We start from the raw sequence: 16,335 nt of genomic DNA, 5'->3' as shown, positions 1-16,335 counted from the left end.
GTACCCACTGATTACCTGCCCCATCGGGAGACACTGCAGGTCTCTATTATTTATAGAACCCACCACACAAACTGGTTCTTTCCCAATCCTTCAAGCATTCTCATCGAGATTGGACAAATCTACTCCATTCTCTGACTATCTTGGAAAAGTCCCCCTAATCACATTCAAAAGTCTAGATTTTGAATAATGCCCCTGAGGAATCAAATTAACTCTAATAAGGTGGTCTTTGTCTACATTTACAGACATTTGGTACAGTTTATATGTAATGAAGTGGCTAATGCTATAGACAGTTGATTTCTATTTCCTTTCTAAAATCTAGGATGATAGGTTGCATTGTCAAAAAACATACAAACAAATAAGCAAACAGACAGAAAGGTGAGCTGAACAGATGGCTAGAAAGCAGAATTACATGCAGGATATTCTCGTACTAGGAGCAAAAGAGAAAATTGTGAGGATAACTTTTTGTATGAATATTAACTGAATTAGTTTGTTAATATACAGCCAAAACAGTAAAAAAGAAACCCAAAACTTAGATCAGTGTGATTGGATACCAAGTTAGTGGCATACACAGATAAGAACTATTTAAAGTGACTTTAAAATATAATATTTGGCCTCTGCAGCCAGTATAATATATTTTAAGGACATAAAGAAATGCAAAGAAATCTTAAACTGTATTCAAACACATATTGTTAATAATAACATTGGTTTTCCTAATTTGAATCTCACGTATATTAAGAGTAAGGTAATTCAAATAGTTATTTACATAACGCCATTTGCAGCAACATGGATGTCTCTGGATACTGTCATTCTAGGTGAAGTAAGCCAGAAAGAGAAAGAAAAAAAATACCATATGAGATCGCTTATATGTGGAATTAAAAAAAAAAAAAAGAACATAAATACAAAACAGAAACAGACTCATAGACATAGAATACAATTTTGTGGTTGCCAAGGGGACAGGGGGTGGGAAAAGACAGACTGGGATTTCAAAATTTGTAGATACTGACAGGCATGTGCAGAATAGATAAACAAGATTATACTGTAAAGCACAGGGGAATAATATACAAGATCTTGTGATAGCTCACAGCAAAAAAAAAAAATGTGACAATGAATATATATATGTTCATGTAAAACTGAAAAATTGTGCTCTACACTGGAATTTGACACAACATTGTAAAATGACTATAACTCAATTAAAAAATGTAAAATAATTTAAAAAATATTATTAACACTCAAAAAATTTGAGTTAAAAAAGGGAGATATAAATCTAGAACAATGAAAGTAAACAAAAATCCTGTAATTAAATTCAAAAGTATAAGTATGAGATCTTGATTTTTTTTTCTTCCTAAAAATATATACTCTTAGCTCTGCCACTGAAAACTCCTAAAACCAATGACATCTCTACATCTCAGCTTTAAAGACTATCCCCGGCATTCACATCATGGCCTCTAAATACCATTTTCCCCTTAACAGAATCAAAACTCCTTTGAGAAATGTTTATTTCTAGGTCTGAGAAAGGGAATTGACAAAATGAGCCACTAGCATCTTACCAAGCCAGAAAACAGGACTATTGGGAGAGTGTACAGACTACAAAGGAGCAAAACTGCAGGGGTTTCTACTGACAAAAGGGACAATTTGAGTATCAGGAAGAAAAAAAAAAGACTGTAATGTATTAGAATGCAGTAAACGTATAAAAATACATGAGTTCATAATAATACTTTAAAAATAAAAAGCTCAATTGTCCCTTTGGAGTTTGCTAAGTCATCAAAATTCTTAGGATTCAATCAGCCCAATGCAGAATATGGGACATTCTGTAGAGCAAATGACCTGGTTTCTTCAAATAGTAAATGGCATTAAAAAAAAAAAAAACCTAGGCAAATGGAAAATAGTTACACATTAAAAGAAACTCAAATGAAATTCAATGTATAGATGCCTTTTAGATCCTTATTTAACCAAACAATATTTTTATGTACTTGAGAAAATAAGGAAAAATTTGTATGTACAGGGAATTTTTTATTCTATGATTTTGTTAATTTTTTCCTGTTTTTGTTGTTATGTTAAATAGTTCAGAATATAAATAAGTTGGGGGAGAGGATTATGAAACATGAATAGTGAAATGTGGATAATTGTTAAATATGCATGCTGAGCACATGGATTTTACTATTCTAGTCTCTCTGGTTTTCTGTATGCTTTTAAATTTCTAAGATAATAATTAAATATCCCACAAATATAGACACACACAGGCACATACATGCATCAAATAGTTCAAACTATTATAGAGCAAAATCTTCTGATGATAGAAAAATAGAAGTATCACCTTCTGTGTTATGGTCAATACGGATACCCCAGTGTCACTGGTTATTGAGCTATTTCACTGGAATTAGCCTTATTGATGAGGTAAACATTAACTAATTCTACAAATATATACTGAGTAGTTATTATACTATTCATGGCATGACGTTAGATGCCTGGTTCATAGACAGACATGATCCCTATCCTAGTGGAGTTGAATTACAAAAAATTTTAATCTATATTTCTTATTTTCTACATTTGCTACTTCATTCTTTCAATCATTCATTCAACAGTTTTTACTGAAAAACTTCCTTATGTCCCAGCTTACTATATCCCAGGCACAATACTGAGCATGGAAGAAGAAGGTGGTGAACAAAATATGTGAAACTCCTTTTTCTCATAACCAGTGCAAGGGCTGCTTCCCCAATGCCATTCTTCCTTACATAGCTTACCCCTCAGATACACCACATTTCTAATTATCCTTGCACATGGAAAACCTTCAGATAGTTCCATGTCTGTTTAAACTTCCTCTGAAGCCTTTCCTAAAATCTTACAGAATTCCTATGTTTAAAACCATATCCATTTATTTTGACAGTATATTTTATTGCTATTCTTGGTTTAGGTGCTGGTGTTTCCTATTAGTCTATGAGTTTATCAAATACGAGGAATAAATCTTAGTGGGGTTTTTTGGTATTCTTATTTAAGAAACACTAGTAAATGGTAAATCTTTAATACTTTGGTAAAGAAGGGAAGAAGAAAATCAGTTGTATGGTAGGCAGTCTAGTTAAACTGCCATCAGCAAAGAAAACTACAGGATTTAGGAAGTCAACTCTTCTTTCTTATGTGGGATGGAACTGGGAAGAAGCAGGGAGTAGTAGTTCAGTGTGCTTCACTCACTGCGAGTTTCACAAGCTGACAGTGCTGCACTTTTTGTGAAAGGCGCAGACAAGTACATCTTGGCAACAATAGAAACTGCTTAGCAACAGGAAAACATCGCCCCAGCAAGATATTTCATTGGAGCATCCCATTTCCACCAGAGTGGTCAGACCCAGAAAGTAAATTTCTAGTGGATCCTTTTCATTGATCTCATATAAAGCACTGAAAGGTCTCGAAAGGTATCGCTACTATCTTGTTTAACTTCCGCATAAAATCTATGTGCGAGCTAGCAGAAAGTGACAATTGTGACAGTTCATTTTACAGTTCTTTAGGAACACACGCCAGAAGAGTGGGAAAGGAATATGAATAATAACTAAGCTGTAAAAGAACAGGTACAGAGGGAAAGAAATGGGGATAAGAGGAAAGAGAATACTAGGGAAATTTTGCCAATGCCAAACAGATTCGCCTTAGGGTTCTTGTTTGTTTCACATTCATCCTTCCACCCCCCTCCCAATGAACTGCATGTACTTGCTTAGAAATATTTTACAGCCCTTTTAGTTCTCCACAGTCTTCATTGTCATTTACAATTATTAAAGTGGCATCTATTAGTCTATTAGAGAATGATCCACTTAGAGCGATTTAATTAGTGGGATGAAACCATGAGACTTACTTTTTTTTTCATTTCTCTGTTTTATTATGACTCACAGAGACAGATGAAAGTGGAAAATGGTTGTAATGCTGTTATCTGTCATGGGCTTACATATGACCATCTGAGCTTGTATGTGGCAAACATGGTTTCCACACTTCCAGGTTTCTGTACACAAGGTTTCTAGTTGTCTTTTGGGTTTGCAGACATTTGTCTAAAAATTTAATTTTAATTATGTCTCTGTTGTTTTTTACAGAGAAATTGTGAAACAAGTTGTTCCAAAGATCAGTTCCAGTGTTCCAATGGTCAGTGTATATCAGCAAAATGGAAATGTGATGGCCATGAAGACTGTAAATATGGAGACGATGAGAAAAACTGTGAGCCAGGTAAAATGCTTGAGGCAGTATGTCATTTACCTGATATGTTAACTTGGTTAGAATTTAAATTTAAGCAGCGATGAGCATAGAACAGTGGCAAATGCATGCACATTTTTACTGTTTTTAAGAAAAAAATCTGAAATATCTGTAGATAAATTAACTGGTGTGCCCTTCATATGTTTCGAAAGTGTTTTGGCAGGTAAGACTCTTACTATTTCAAGATCCAAGCATTACTCCCCAAAATTTGATTTTCTGGTCTCTATTTTTCCATACCATTTGGAGTTGTTTTTATGAGACAGCAAAATGAAATAAGTTGAAACTGTAAATATGATAAAAATTAGGTTTCAATTATGGAAATTAAGGTTATGAAACAGAATATAGTAGTTTCAATGTGATACCAATTGAGAAAAAGGACGTCTCTTATTTCTGTTTACATCTTGGTCCAATATAAAAATAAAATTAAGAAGCAAAACCAGAGTATGGGGGGAGGGAACACCCAATTTACACATTTCTATTCTTTAAGCATGACTTTATTTATACTCATTAAGTTAACTTTTATACTTGGGAATTTTAATGACCTTATTTTACAGAAAAAAATAGTAGAGGAAAATCATTTGATAATCTATGTATATGGGTATACATAGTTTCATGATTGAAAGCAATATTTTGAGAGACTAGGTCAGAATAGCCAATACAAGGCATACACATTACCGTGTCCCACTACCATACCCATGGTCCATGTTGCTAATGGATCACATTTTTTTTATTACTGAATCTAGACATATTCTCAGACTCCTCATTAGTACAGATCACTAGGCAAACACTGCCAAGGAAAAAGCATTTTAGCGTCCCTGGACTAAGCAATTTAGACCATAAAGTCATTATGTAAGTACATTTGGCTACCTAGTGGTCTAGTATAAGGCCAAGAACCCTAGTGGTTTGAATGCAAACTTAGCAAACTCAAATCCATAGACCAAGAAAGGTGTCATCATTACTATGTCAATTAATTTAATTGGATATTGGTAGTAACTTATTTATGCATATTTTTAAAAAATTCCGTATCATAAAGGAATACTTTGAATTGTATAGACTCTGTTAATTATACATATATTCATGTTTAAAGCCCCAAAACAAAATAAAAACTTAAAACTTATGCAGATATGACATTTATGTCAACACATCCAAATAGATATCATGGGGTCTATGAGACCATGCCAAGATTTCCACTTTTGGCTTTGTATAACCCATCTATGAATTAACATTCCCAACGGTCACTAAGTCTGTTACAGTTTTGAAAATAATTTGAAGCTTTTGTCTTTTCAATAACTTAATTTTAAAACTATGAAAAATTCATTTAATTCTTCAAAATCAAAGAGACAGAAGATATAGAGTTTTATTTTGGCCCTTTCTTTCTTTAGTCTAGGGAGTTGAATACTTACTGAATAGGCTGTTGCAGCAGGAGGTATATTTAATACAATACATTAATATTGTAAAACATATTTTGAATCAATGTTGAAGATCAGATGTTGAGTACAGCTCAAACAGTATAAACTACTTTCATTACTATCTATAATTTTTACATGCTTATGTATGTTTTTATGTATCATCCATTCATTCTTTTCACTAAATCTAAATTTCAACTTTATAATTATCTTCAGCTTCTCCTACTTGCTCATCAAGTGAATATATATGTGCCAGTGGAGGATGTATTTCAGCATCTCTGAAATGTAATGGAGAATATGATTGTGCTGACGGCTCAGATGAGGTAAAGTCTATCATTTGATTAAAATCTCTGAATTACATGAATTAGGTTAGGGAAAGCAAATGTAATAAAAATAAAGAGACAGAATCCTGATTCTTACCACTGTCTAAAATGTTAAGACAGGAACACTGAATACAGCAATTTCAGCAAATACCTGAACCTTCATGCTGTTTGTATACTAAACTCCGTTGTCATTTGTAGAGTTTACACTCATTAAATAAAAATGAAAGGAAGCCCACAGTATAATAAATCTCCAGTACTGTCAGCTGCATGTTTATTTTGCCTGGGACGATATCGTTATCATTAATGAAAACTGCAGTGCCCATTTGTATCTGAACAGATGGACTGTGTGACTGAGTGTAAGGAAGATCAGTTTCGATGCAAAAATAAAGCCCACTGTATTCCAATTAGATGGCTTTGTGATGGAATTCATGACTGTGTGGATGGCAGTGACGAAGAAAACTGTGACCGAGGTAAGGTACTTTGTGTGTGTGTGTGTGTCTATAAATAAGAGAAAGGCAAGAGTGACAGTTAAGGTGCTGTGCACAATATATACAGAGCGTGGTAGAGGCATTAAATTATTCTCTTTTCCTGGTTCCATTACTTAATAACCTATTCCAAATAGTCAAAATCTGTATCATTTTCAGACAGAGTGTAAGTCAGTCTTCATACGACAGTGACAACCAAAGTGCAAGCGCATTTTGAGTTCCTCCCATGAGCACGTCTTTGGACTAGATGCTGGGTCAGGGGTGGGGATGCGAGAAGAACCAGGGCACACGGCACTGTAGCCGCCTCCTACCAAAGTATTTTCTGGGTATCTTTCTCCACATTGCTTGCCACATTTCTAAAGAATGGAAACAACATATGGTATACTATGTTATATATACTAATATGCTAGATCATATATCAGTTATAAGTTGTGCCCCAAATTTCCTTCTTACCATATGGTGAGAAAATGACCTACATTTTTTTTTATCAGTCTGGAAGAATACTTTGTTTTGCAGTGTCATTTTATTCCAGCTATGTGAAAATATTTCCTGGTAGATAACTTTTTAGTTGTAAGTCAAGCGTTAAAACAGCAGTTGTTAGCACTTCAGAGTTGATAGAGAAAAGCAAAGAAACTGTAGGATGAATCTTAAAATGACCACAAATGACAGCATTCTTACTATTTTCATGATGTTAGATATATTGTTTAAATACAAAATTTAGTTTTGCTTACTTGTAAAAGTCAATCAGCATTACATTTTAGAATATCTGGAATATCAATAGAGATGATACTAGATATTGACATATGTTGCAAGGCATTTGAACAGGCATTCAAGATTTACACAGTTTAAATGGATCTAAAGTATCTACTTCTGTAAATATCTAGCCACTCAAGGAAAAATAACTTCTCCTTTAATATTAGATCAAACCTTTATGACTTACTAATATCTCTATTTTAAACCTGACAAAATGTTATATTCAGCAGAAGAAATCCTAGTTCTCATTTGGAATCTGCAGTACCTTATAGAAAACCATAAAAAGTTAAACTTACATAATAACGGTTTCTACTTTTGGTTAAGTTCTCACACTCTTTTACTATCATTCGCCACTCTAGAGACAGCAAACTTTGTGGGTATTCTGGCACCAACTCGTGTACAAGCTTATATTCAAAGACTTCGGGACAACAATTAAGTTACTCATCATTTTCCATTTCCTAATCCATAAGCTTCATCCCCTCAACTTCAGTCACTGTCACCAATCTCATTCTTTCCCCCATTGCTTCTTGCCTGGGCTTACGTAATTCCACCCAGTTGGTCACCAGTACATCCTACTCACTGCTGCTGTGTTCATCTATTTAAGTGTAACTCTGGTTATGTCAGTCTTTCCCCAAATCTCCTCCTTCCTGGTAGATACAAATAACACAACCTACAGTCACGGTTACAAGGGAATGATCCCATTCACCTCTCCAGTCCTATAGTCTATTACTCCTCTTTGCGTGTCATAAATCCTAGCCAGACTGGAAGATAATATTCTAGCAATGTCCTCCATGCTTTTGAACATCTTTCTTGATTCTTCTGCTATTCTCACCATCTCAATACCTTTGCCAACAAAAATTGTATGTGTTCTTTAAGTCCATCTCAATTACTATTATGTCTTCAACCAAACTGCAGTCTTTTTCAGAATTTCCCTAAGAACCCTTTGATTGCATTCCTGATACTTCTTCCTTCTAATAAAATTACTTCTGTATTATTTGACTAAGCTTCCCTTGTTGGAATGTGAGCTTTTTGATATGCAAGCAAAATGAGGAAATACATTTCAGGCAGTGGGATCATTATGTACAAAGTCACATTGGTGAGGGACAGCTGAGCTGTTTAAAGACCACAGGTAATTGGGGATTCATGCCATAGAACTTGGTTTTAATACTAAACATGATGAGAAGTTTGCCAAGGCTTCTGAGGAGTTTTCTAATATTAAGAAAAGGAAAGGGTGATAGGATTTGAACCTTGTACTAGCACAGAGAATGTACTGAAATGAGACCCAGAGATCTAAGTTTTGTCTTATCTCCATGAACATGTCTGTGGTCATGTGTTCATACCATCAAATGCAGTCGCAGGGAAATGTCTCCAAGAGCTGTAAAAATGTCTGGAAAGTGAGTATGTATGTGGGATCGGGTGGGAATCCCATCAGGATTTATCCACTTTTTAAATAATGGATTTTATTTTTGAAAATGTATATTTGAACAAAGAATTCCAGCCTAAAAAAAACAAACTTGAAAGTAAAAAAATTGACCATTGTAGTATTTGAAGTCTCAGATATCTTTCAGATTTAAAATTACTCTATTAAATGCTTAAGCTTACTGACTCACAAAGAATTGAGAGTCATTAATTCAACCATTTTCCAGAAATATGTCAAAGTTCCCCTCCCCTCCCTATTCCTGCTTCTCACTTTTCCTGGGTTCTTTTGCTGCGAGGTAATTAAATTCCAGTGAAATATGTTGGTGGTTAAAGTATTTGATCCTGTATGGATGTACCTCAAGGCATGACCAAGTTCAGATTTCTAGTATTTGACTTACTTCCAGGAAGTGGTTTAGGTATTGGATAAATGTACTTCAAGGTGCTGAGGAAATAAAATGCCAGAATAAACATCTCTTCTGTTACATGTTACTTCCATTCATCTCAAATCTGGACACATGAGTTAACGGGGGCTAAGTGTTGGGGGCTGGAAGGTAAGACAGCTGCAGGATAAACAAGAGATTTTTTTCCAGTTGAATCAATTTTACTGGTTTACTTTAAAAGGACTAAAACCCAAAATACAAGGAATTAAAAGCAACATTCACATTTTTAAAGATAAAACGTTTTGCCTCAAGGAAACTTGGTGTTTATTTTGGCCTGAGCTTTCAAACTTTACTCTTTATAGCAATTTCGGTGGCAAAGATAGAGAGTTATTCTCTTGAGTAATCATCAGCTCAAAAATGTGTAATTATTTATAGAAATTATAAAATATTATCATATATTTAAGCTTATCTCAACCCCATTTGAGATGAAAATTCTAGATGCTTGTTTTCTGTGATAATGCACTTGTCCAGGTTTCTATGAAACTGTCAAGAGTTCAATTATATTTAGACATAGTTATTGTTTAATTAATATATACTTTTCTATTTTTCTAATAACCTCGTATTGAGCTGATGAAGAACATGACTAAGAAACTGGGATTTTAATCCACCGAATCTCTTTAAATTATACTTTTTTAAAATTGTTTATGTGTGCTTCATGACATTGCAAAATAAGCTTTTCAAGTTAAACTTTAGATGTTTTGGTGGCCCCCTGGTGCATTTTTTGAAATGTAAATTCTTCCTAGTCAAATAGGAAACCCTTAGTAGGTTATCATCAAACATTTGCCTTTCTGTTGCAATTATGGTTTCATTTATATTTCTCTTCTTCTTAATAAAAATAGTGGAATGTCCAACACTCTAATGGGGAAAATTATAAGGTTATCTAATGCGATCCCTTCGGGAATTCATTTTTCTCCTTTTAGCAAGACTGATGTATAGAGGTGTTCTTTTTTTTTTCAATAATCAGAGTTCACAAATTCTGTTTGAATTAATCCATTTTAAAATGGAACATGCAATGAAACTTAGTCATTAGAATCTTTATTTTGAAAGAATACAGCTCTTTTTTATATTCTATGGATTTTGATATTGAATTAAGCCAACACTCACCTCACACCAATATTTATTTCTTTAATACTAAAGACATGTTATCTTTTTACTATTTTAATGTTATCTTTTTACTGTTTTCAGACATAGAATTGTTGAATAGCAGTATATTTTCTTGCATTGATCATGATAATTGAGATTATTTTTAGAATTAGGGCATTTTGGAGCTGCACACTGCAGATGTTTGAAAGAAAGGAGAATCTCAATGCCAGATACTGTGCTGTCAGAAGTCCCACGTGGGGATTCACCATGCTGGGCTTAGCAAGGACCTGCCTCTATCTGTATCTTAGAGTTTTTTAGTCCCCAGAGATGTCAAGTGTAAGCTGTACCAGTTCTGTTAAGCATTTTTGCAAGATGACTTAGCACTCTTCTGATTGATATCACTGCAAATTCTTGTCTTCAGCTTCAACTATCACTGAAGATTCCAAGCAACCTACCTACTTATTTGTAATCATCTCTCTTTACAATTAACCATATCAGAGTTTTAAAAAATTGATTTTCTTTCTCACATTCTACTTCACAGTAATGGTAAAAATCATAAAAAGCATATAGCTGTGCCTAGCCTTTCCTCCGTCCTTCCTCTTAAAATGGAAGACCTGTCTCACCTCCAGTCTAAGGATAATCCTTTTAGTTTGCTTTAGATCTCAAATCCATCACACTTTCTGCATTCTCAAGGGATGCATTATATTTATCACCTTTTCTCTCTGCTGTATCCTCAACCTTACCTTGTCTGCTGAATTATTCTCAGAACCATTTAAATGTGTCCACATATCACATTGGTCTTCTTCCTCCAGTCTTGGCTTTACTCCTACTGTCTTCATTTCTGTTTTTATTGAAATATAGTCAGTTTACAATGTTGTGTCAGTTTTGTGGTGTACAGCGTAATAGTTCAGTCGTACATATACATAGGTATGCTCGTTTTCATATTCTTTTTCATTATAGGTTACTACACCATTGTCTTCATTTCTGAGTTTTCCACACTGTAGCTACTGTCATCATTCTGACATACATATCTGATTCTGTCATTTCCTAAGTTGTCTTTGCTACTGGAAGTGAATTATTGGAGATTTGTGTGAAATTCAAAACCCAAAAGGTCAAAAGAAGAGCTATTTGACCCTGACACGCCTAGGCACAGTATTCCTTCCAAAGTGCATTTACAAAATGAACCAGTGCTTCTTTCTTGGTATTTTCTAGGCTTTCAAGGATGAGTACTATTACTCCACAGCTCCATTTGTTAATAATAATCTGTTTTTAATATGTTAATAACTTCAATCATCAAATCTCACCAATATAGAAACCATACTTCTTATTCTATATGTGAAATTTAAATTGGTAGTACAATTCTCTGAGAGCAGTCTAATTAATCTTAATTCTAAATTCCCATCAAGTTTCTTTGTATTGTTTCCCCTGGTACTCCTTGCAAATATGACCTTACAAATCTTAGCCATAGCTCTTTTGTAACATAAGAAGATGTTGAGTCCCATAGAAATTAATACACTTTTCCAAAGCAAAACAAAGCAAGTTTCTAACTCCCTAACCATTGCTGTTTCTTCTATATATTACTGCATATATAGATATATAACTAAAGTTTACTAGTCTTTGGGTTCTTTGCATGTGGCACATGTATTTAATCTTAAGTTAGAATGTCCCTGTATTCTTGATATTTTCTATTGAATTGTAAAGAGAGAAAGAATGCAAACATTTAAAAAATGCACACAAAAATAGGGTATTCTATTACACAATTTTTGTAAGAAAAACTATTTTATCATGTCATCAGCTTCTAGTTCTTTTATAAAATTGTTTCTGTGACTGCAAAACCTTTTTACTGATTATTTTGTTTTTAATGGTTCAGTTTGTTAAGTTTCCAGATGCAGCTGAATTATCTAATAATTTTAAAGTGACTTTTCTTTCCAGAATAGCATAATTTTTTTAATAATAAAAATTAGTATTATTTAAAAATCTAAGTTTTTTTACACTCAGTAGCATAGAAATGATATGAAATGGAAGGTAACTATATCTGAGAAAACTTTATTGTATCATTTTGTTATCAGTATTCTCTAAAGAAAATATGACATACATGAGGGTGGTATCAGATTGTTTTGAAAAGTTAACAACAAATACCTTTTTAAAAAAAAAGTTTGGACATTATGTGTGCCTAGTATTATACAGGGGGAAGAAAACATAAGAAAATGAGAAACTAGATATTGTGCTAAGAATTAGAGGAATATGTTTTGCTCACTGAAATTATGTTACATTTCTCTGTCTCTTTTTTGTTTTAAAATAAAGGAGGAAATATATGTAGAGCGGATGAGTTCCTTTGCAATAATTCCCTGTGCAAGCTACATTTCTGGGTGTGTGACGGAGAAGATGACTGTGGAGACAACTCTGACGAAGCCCCTGACCTGTGTGGTACGTATGGCATTTCACGTGGCTCTTGGCTGTACTCTCAACTCCTGATCTGATGCACTGGCATGGATCAGTGATGTGGTGCGGTGAACCACAAATTCTACCATCCTGGGGTCAGGTGGATGAAGTGTCACCACAGATACAGCTTTTGTTCAGTTAATAAGAGGTCACCCTGTTCAGAGTTTATGACTTTCTAGAGAGCCCTCCTTAATCTAAACTTTCGCGTGTCAACCATATTCAGAAGAAATTGTTATCTGTCTAGCAGGATTTAGGGTAGTTGACCTTTTGAACTGAATAAGGTTCCTATAAGGACCTTAGCTTTATACCAAACTGGTGCTTTAGGCTAAAACAATTTTATTTATTTTGTGACACATAAGTATGGACAAAATGTAAATAATAAAATCACATACTTCCACAGGTCACCCACTACTGAGACTGAGGTTATTCAGAGACGTGAGATGAATATATAGAGATATATGTCTGTATATATATTACAGTTGAATTAAAAATTCTGAAACAAGGAAGCAGTTTGTTTTAAAAATGAGTTAACACTCGAAAAAGACGGTATTTGGAGAACTGTTCTTTGTAGGTACAACTGATGAGAGATACAACCAAGTTTCAGTTTCAGTTCTTCTACATAGTCTTACAAAATGAACTGTAGAGAATCACCAAAGATAATATTGCTTCTGAATCATAATACTTGAAAAAATATTACCTTACCAATATCAAGCCAGAACCTAATGTTTTTATAAACTATGTTTTTTTTTTTTTCCTATTCTCTATTTCACTTCAGCACAAATCTAGTGAGTAGAATAGGTAATGTTTAGAAACTACTTAACTATGTGGGGCTACAAAGTCACACCCCTCCCGAACTCCAGGGCCAGGAAGTGATTCTTAGTGACATGCTGCCCAGCTGCTGGAAAACTTGTAAAATCATCCAGCTCAATTCCGTGAATGTTTTTGCATTTCCCTCAGTCATCAGCATCAGCACTGAGTCAGGCTACGCTGTGCCGGAGATTGTGCTAAGTAATTGGGATAAAAGAAATCTGAACAGCACATGGTTCTCTTTGACAAGGAGATCTTATTCTGGCTGGAAAAATAATAGTTTCCATAAATTTTGTTTCAAGCAATAGTAGAATTACGTAAAGACAAGGCAGAGAGGGACAAGATGAACTCTGACTAAAGGAAAATTCAGAAAGCTACGGTTTTGAAAGATCTGGACTAAAAGGCACCACAGGCAGAGAGAACAATGTGTGGGAAAGCATCATTCATTTATTAATTAAATATTTGTTAAGCTAGGGACTGTGGTTATTTTTGGTTCTATAATGATGAGAGAAACAGATATGGTCCCTGACTTCACAGAGCTGACAAACGGGTGAAAGAGGGATATTAATGATCACAAAAAATATATAGCTATAAACTTTGATACATGCATTGATGAAAAAGTATAGTCAGTTATAAGAATATAGAACAGAGGGCTTTTATTCAATCTTGGATTACGAGAAGTAACATCTGAGTCTGAGTCTGAGAGATATGCAGCTGCCAAGGAGGTGAAAGGGATACAGTGAGATGACACCACATGGTGGGCAAAGGAAACAAGACATAGAAAGGCCCTGAGGTAGCACAAACCATAGCTGACTAGAGGCGCTGGAAGGTGTGTGTGCACAAGAGCAAGGCAGGTATTGGATGAAACTGAGGAGACAAGAGTGACACCTTAAACCTTGTGAGTCTTGCTAGAGAGTTTTAGATTTAGCCTGAAAGCAATAAAAATACTAGAGTTTTAAACAAAGGATGCACATAGTCATATTTATATTTCACAGATATTGGACAGAAAGAAGTAAGAATAGTTAAAATAATTTTAGCATTCAAGGCAAGCTATACTGGTAGTTTGGATTAAATTAATGACAGCACATGACAGCAAGGTATACACAGATGTGAATGTAAGTGAAAAAGCAAAATGAATTGGATCAAATGATGGATTGGATACAGGAGGCAAGAAAGAGGAAGTTGCCATGTATAATTTATAGGCTGTTTTTGCACATTTGAATAGATGGGGAACATAGGAAAAGGAGCAGTTTTGCAAGTAAAGATTAGAATCCTCATTTGGGATGTGTTTGAGGAGACATTCAAGTACTGATTTCAAATAAGTGCTAGATGTTTGGTTTTAGATCTTAAAGAGCTGGTCTAGAGATATAAATTTGAGAGTCAGCATGAAAGGTCATAGTAAATACTATGGAATTTGTAAAACTTAGGCTGGGAGGAAGCAAAACATAAGAGAAGAGGGGATTAGGATAGAATATTAAGAGCCACCAAACAACTAGGTAAATATGAGCAGCCAGAAGAGACTTAGGTGAGTGACAATGAAAGCTTAGTGGAAAAAAAAAAGAAGTATGGCAAAAGAAATACCAAAGTAATAAAATGTTTCAGGAAAGATGAGTTGGTTCCTGAAGAGGCAGGGGAAATTGACTTTCAGAGCAAGTGAAAAAATTAGTTTTAGGTCAGAGTTTTGACCCCTTCTCTGTTATTAAATAATACTTAAATGAGTTGATAGACTATATGCAAATACAGGTTGATGTACAGTTATTTAATGATATAACTGTTTCATGATTTTTATTTCCACTTTTTCATGTATAGTAAGGAAGCATGTTCACACATAGGATGTGAGAGGTTGTGTAGTAGGAAGGTTTGAAAGGAATGCAGGTTTGAATCATCACTGCAAAGGGTAAGAGTGACATTAGATAGACATAGAGATAGAGATATAAGATACAGATAGAGAGATTTCCAAGCAGTGTTCAGGGCCCATCAGGCATTGATAAATATTAACGTTTGTGTGTCTGTTGGCCTTGAGGTATGATTATTTGCAACAAGGCTTCCCAGTTGCAGATATTGGGATAGCAGATGGAGATTCCATTCACCTAAATCTGGGATTTTGTTAGATAACTAAGATGAAGAAAAGCAAAAGGGCTGGAGAATCCAGATAATCTGGACAAAAATGAGTTTCTAAAAGTGTACTTAGAATAATGTCCAACATATAATAGGTTATCAATAAATATTTATCAAATAAGTAAATTAAAAGATGGAACATGGAATCTAATGTCAACAGAGAAGGAAGTAAAGACAAAAAAAGGCATTGATGAAAAAGGAAAAGTCGGACATATAAATAGGCTAAAGTTTCAAGAAAGACTGAAAAAGAGTCTTAATGAGACTGATTGAATTAAAGAATTGGAAAAATAGGTGATCAGAATTTGGAGCATTAAAATTAGTGGCTTTATTTGTTATTTATAATTAGTGATCCAGCTGAATCAGTAAGTGTTCTTATGTGCATGCAACAGGAACTGTCATTGGCTGAACTAAGATACATTTGTTGAAATCCACCAATGTCCACAACTTTCTGCAAGAATGGGTGGCCCAGTGGATTAGAGTAAAAGGACATTGAGTATGAGCAATTCAGGAAGCTGAAAGTGAGGTTATTGGCTGGTTTGCTCATGTGGATGTTGATGTCACCGAGGATGCTGGAATGATTTAGATGGAGAGAAATAACTGTGAGGGAAGGTGCGACAGTCTTCAGTGAATTGGGGAGGGGGTGATGTTTATAAGGTTGGTAAGAAATAGAAATAAGAAAAAAGTATAATCAAATGCCTGGCCCTCAAAGTAACAATTTTTATTTTTAATATTATATTTTTTAATTTGAAGGTGAAAGTATAGTAGCAAAGGACTGGAAGTTGTAGTAGGGAACTATGATGTCTTCAAACATGGGATAACATGAGGCTTGAGCAAT

General features: G+C 34.4%; 1 protein-coding gene across 4 annotated transcripts in view; it reads left to right on the top strand.

The window, feature by feature from the left end:
• LRP1B (LDL receptor related protein 1B) overlaps positions 1 to 16,335 on the top strand; it is a 1,592,931-nt gene that overhangs the window by 1,465,530 nt on the left and 111,066 nt on the right. For all 4 annotated transcript variants that reach the window (XM_064484732.1, XM_031451350.2, XM_064484731.1 and 1 more), the window contains 4 exons: positions 4,068 to 4,197; positions 5,847 to 5,953; positions 6,291 to 6,423; positions 12,438 to 12,560. In XM_064484732.1, the coding sequence (XP_064340802.1) occupies positions 4,068 to 4,197; positions 5,847 to 5,953; positions 6,291 to 6,423; positions 12,438 to 12,560 (493 nt within the window). The remainder of the gene's footprint in view (positions 1 to 4,067; positions 4,198 to 5,846; positions 5,954 to 6,290; positions 6,424 to 12,437; positions 12,561 to 16,335) is intronic.

The sequence above is a fragment of the Camelus dromedarius genome, chromosome 4 (genome assembly GCF_036321535.1).
Source record: "Camelus dromedarius isolate mCamDro1 chromosome 4, mCamDro1.pat, whole genome shotgun sequence".
Taxonomy (NCBI): domain Eukaryota; kingdom Metazoa; phylum Chordata; class Mammalia; order Artiodactyla; family Camelidae; genus Camelus; species Camelus dromedarius.
Note: the sequence above shows the minus strand (reverse complement) of the source record. Positions and strands in the feature narration are given on the sequence as shown.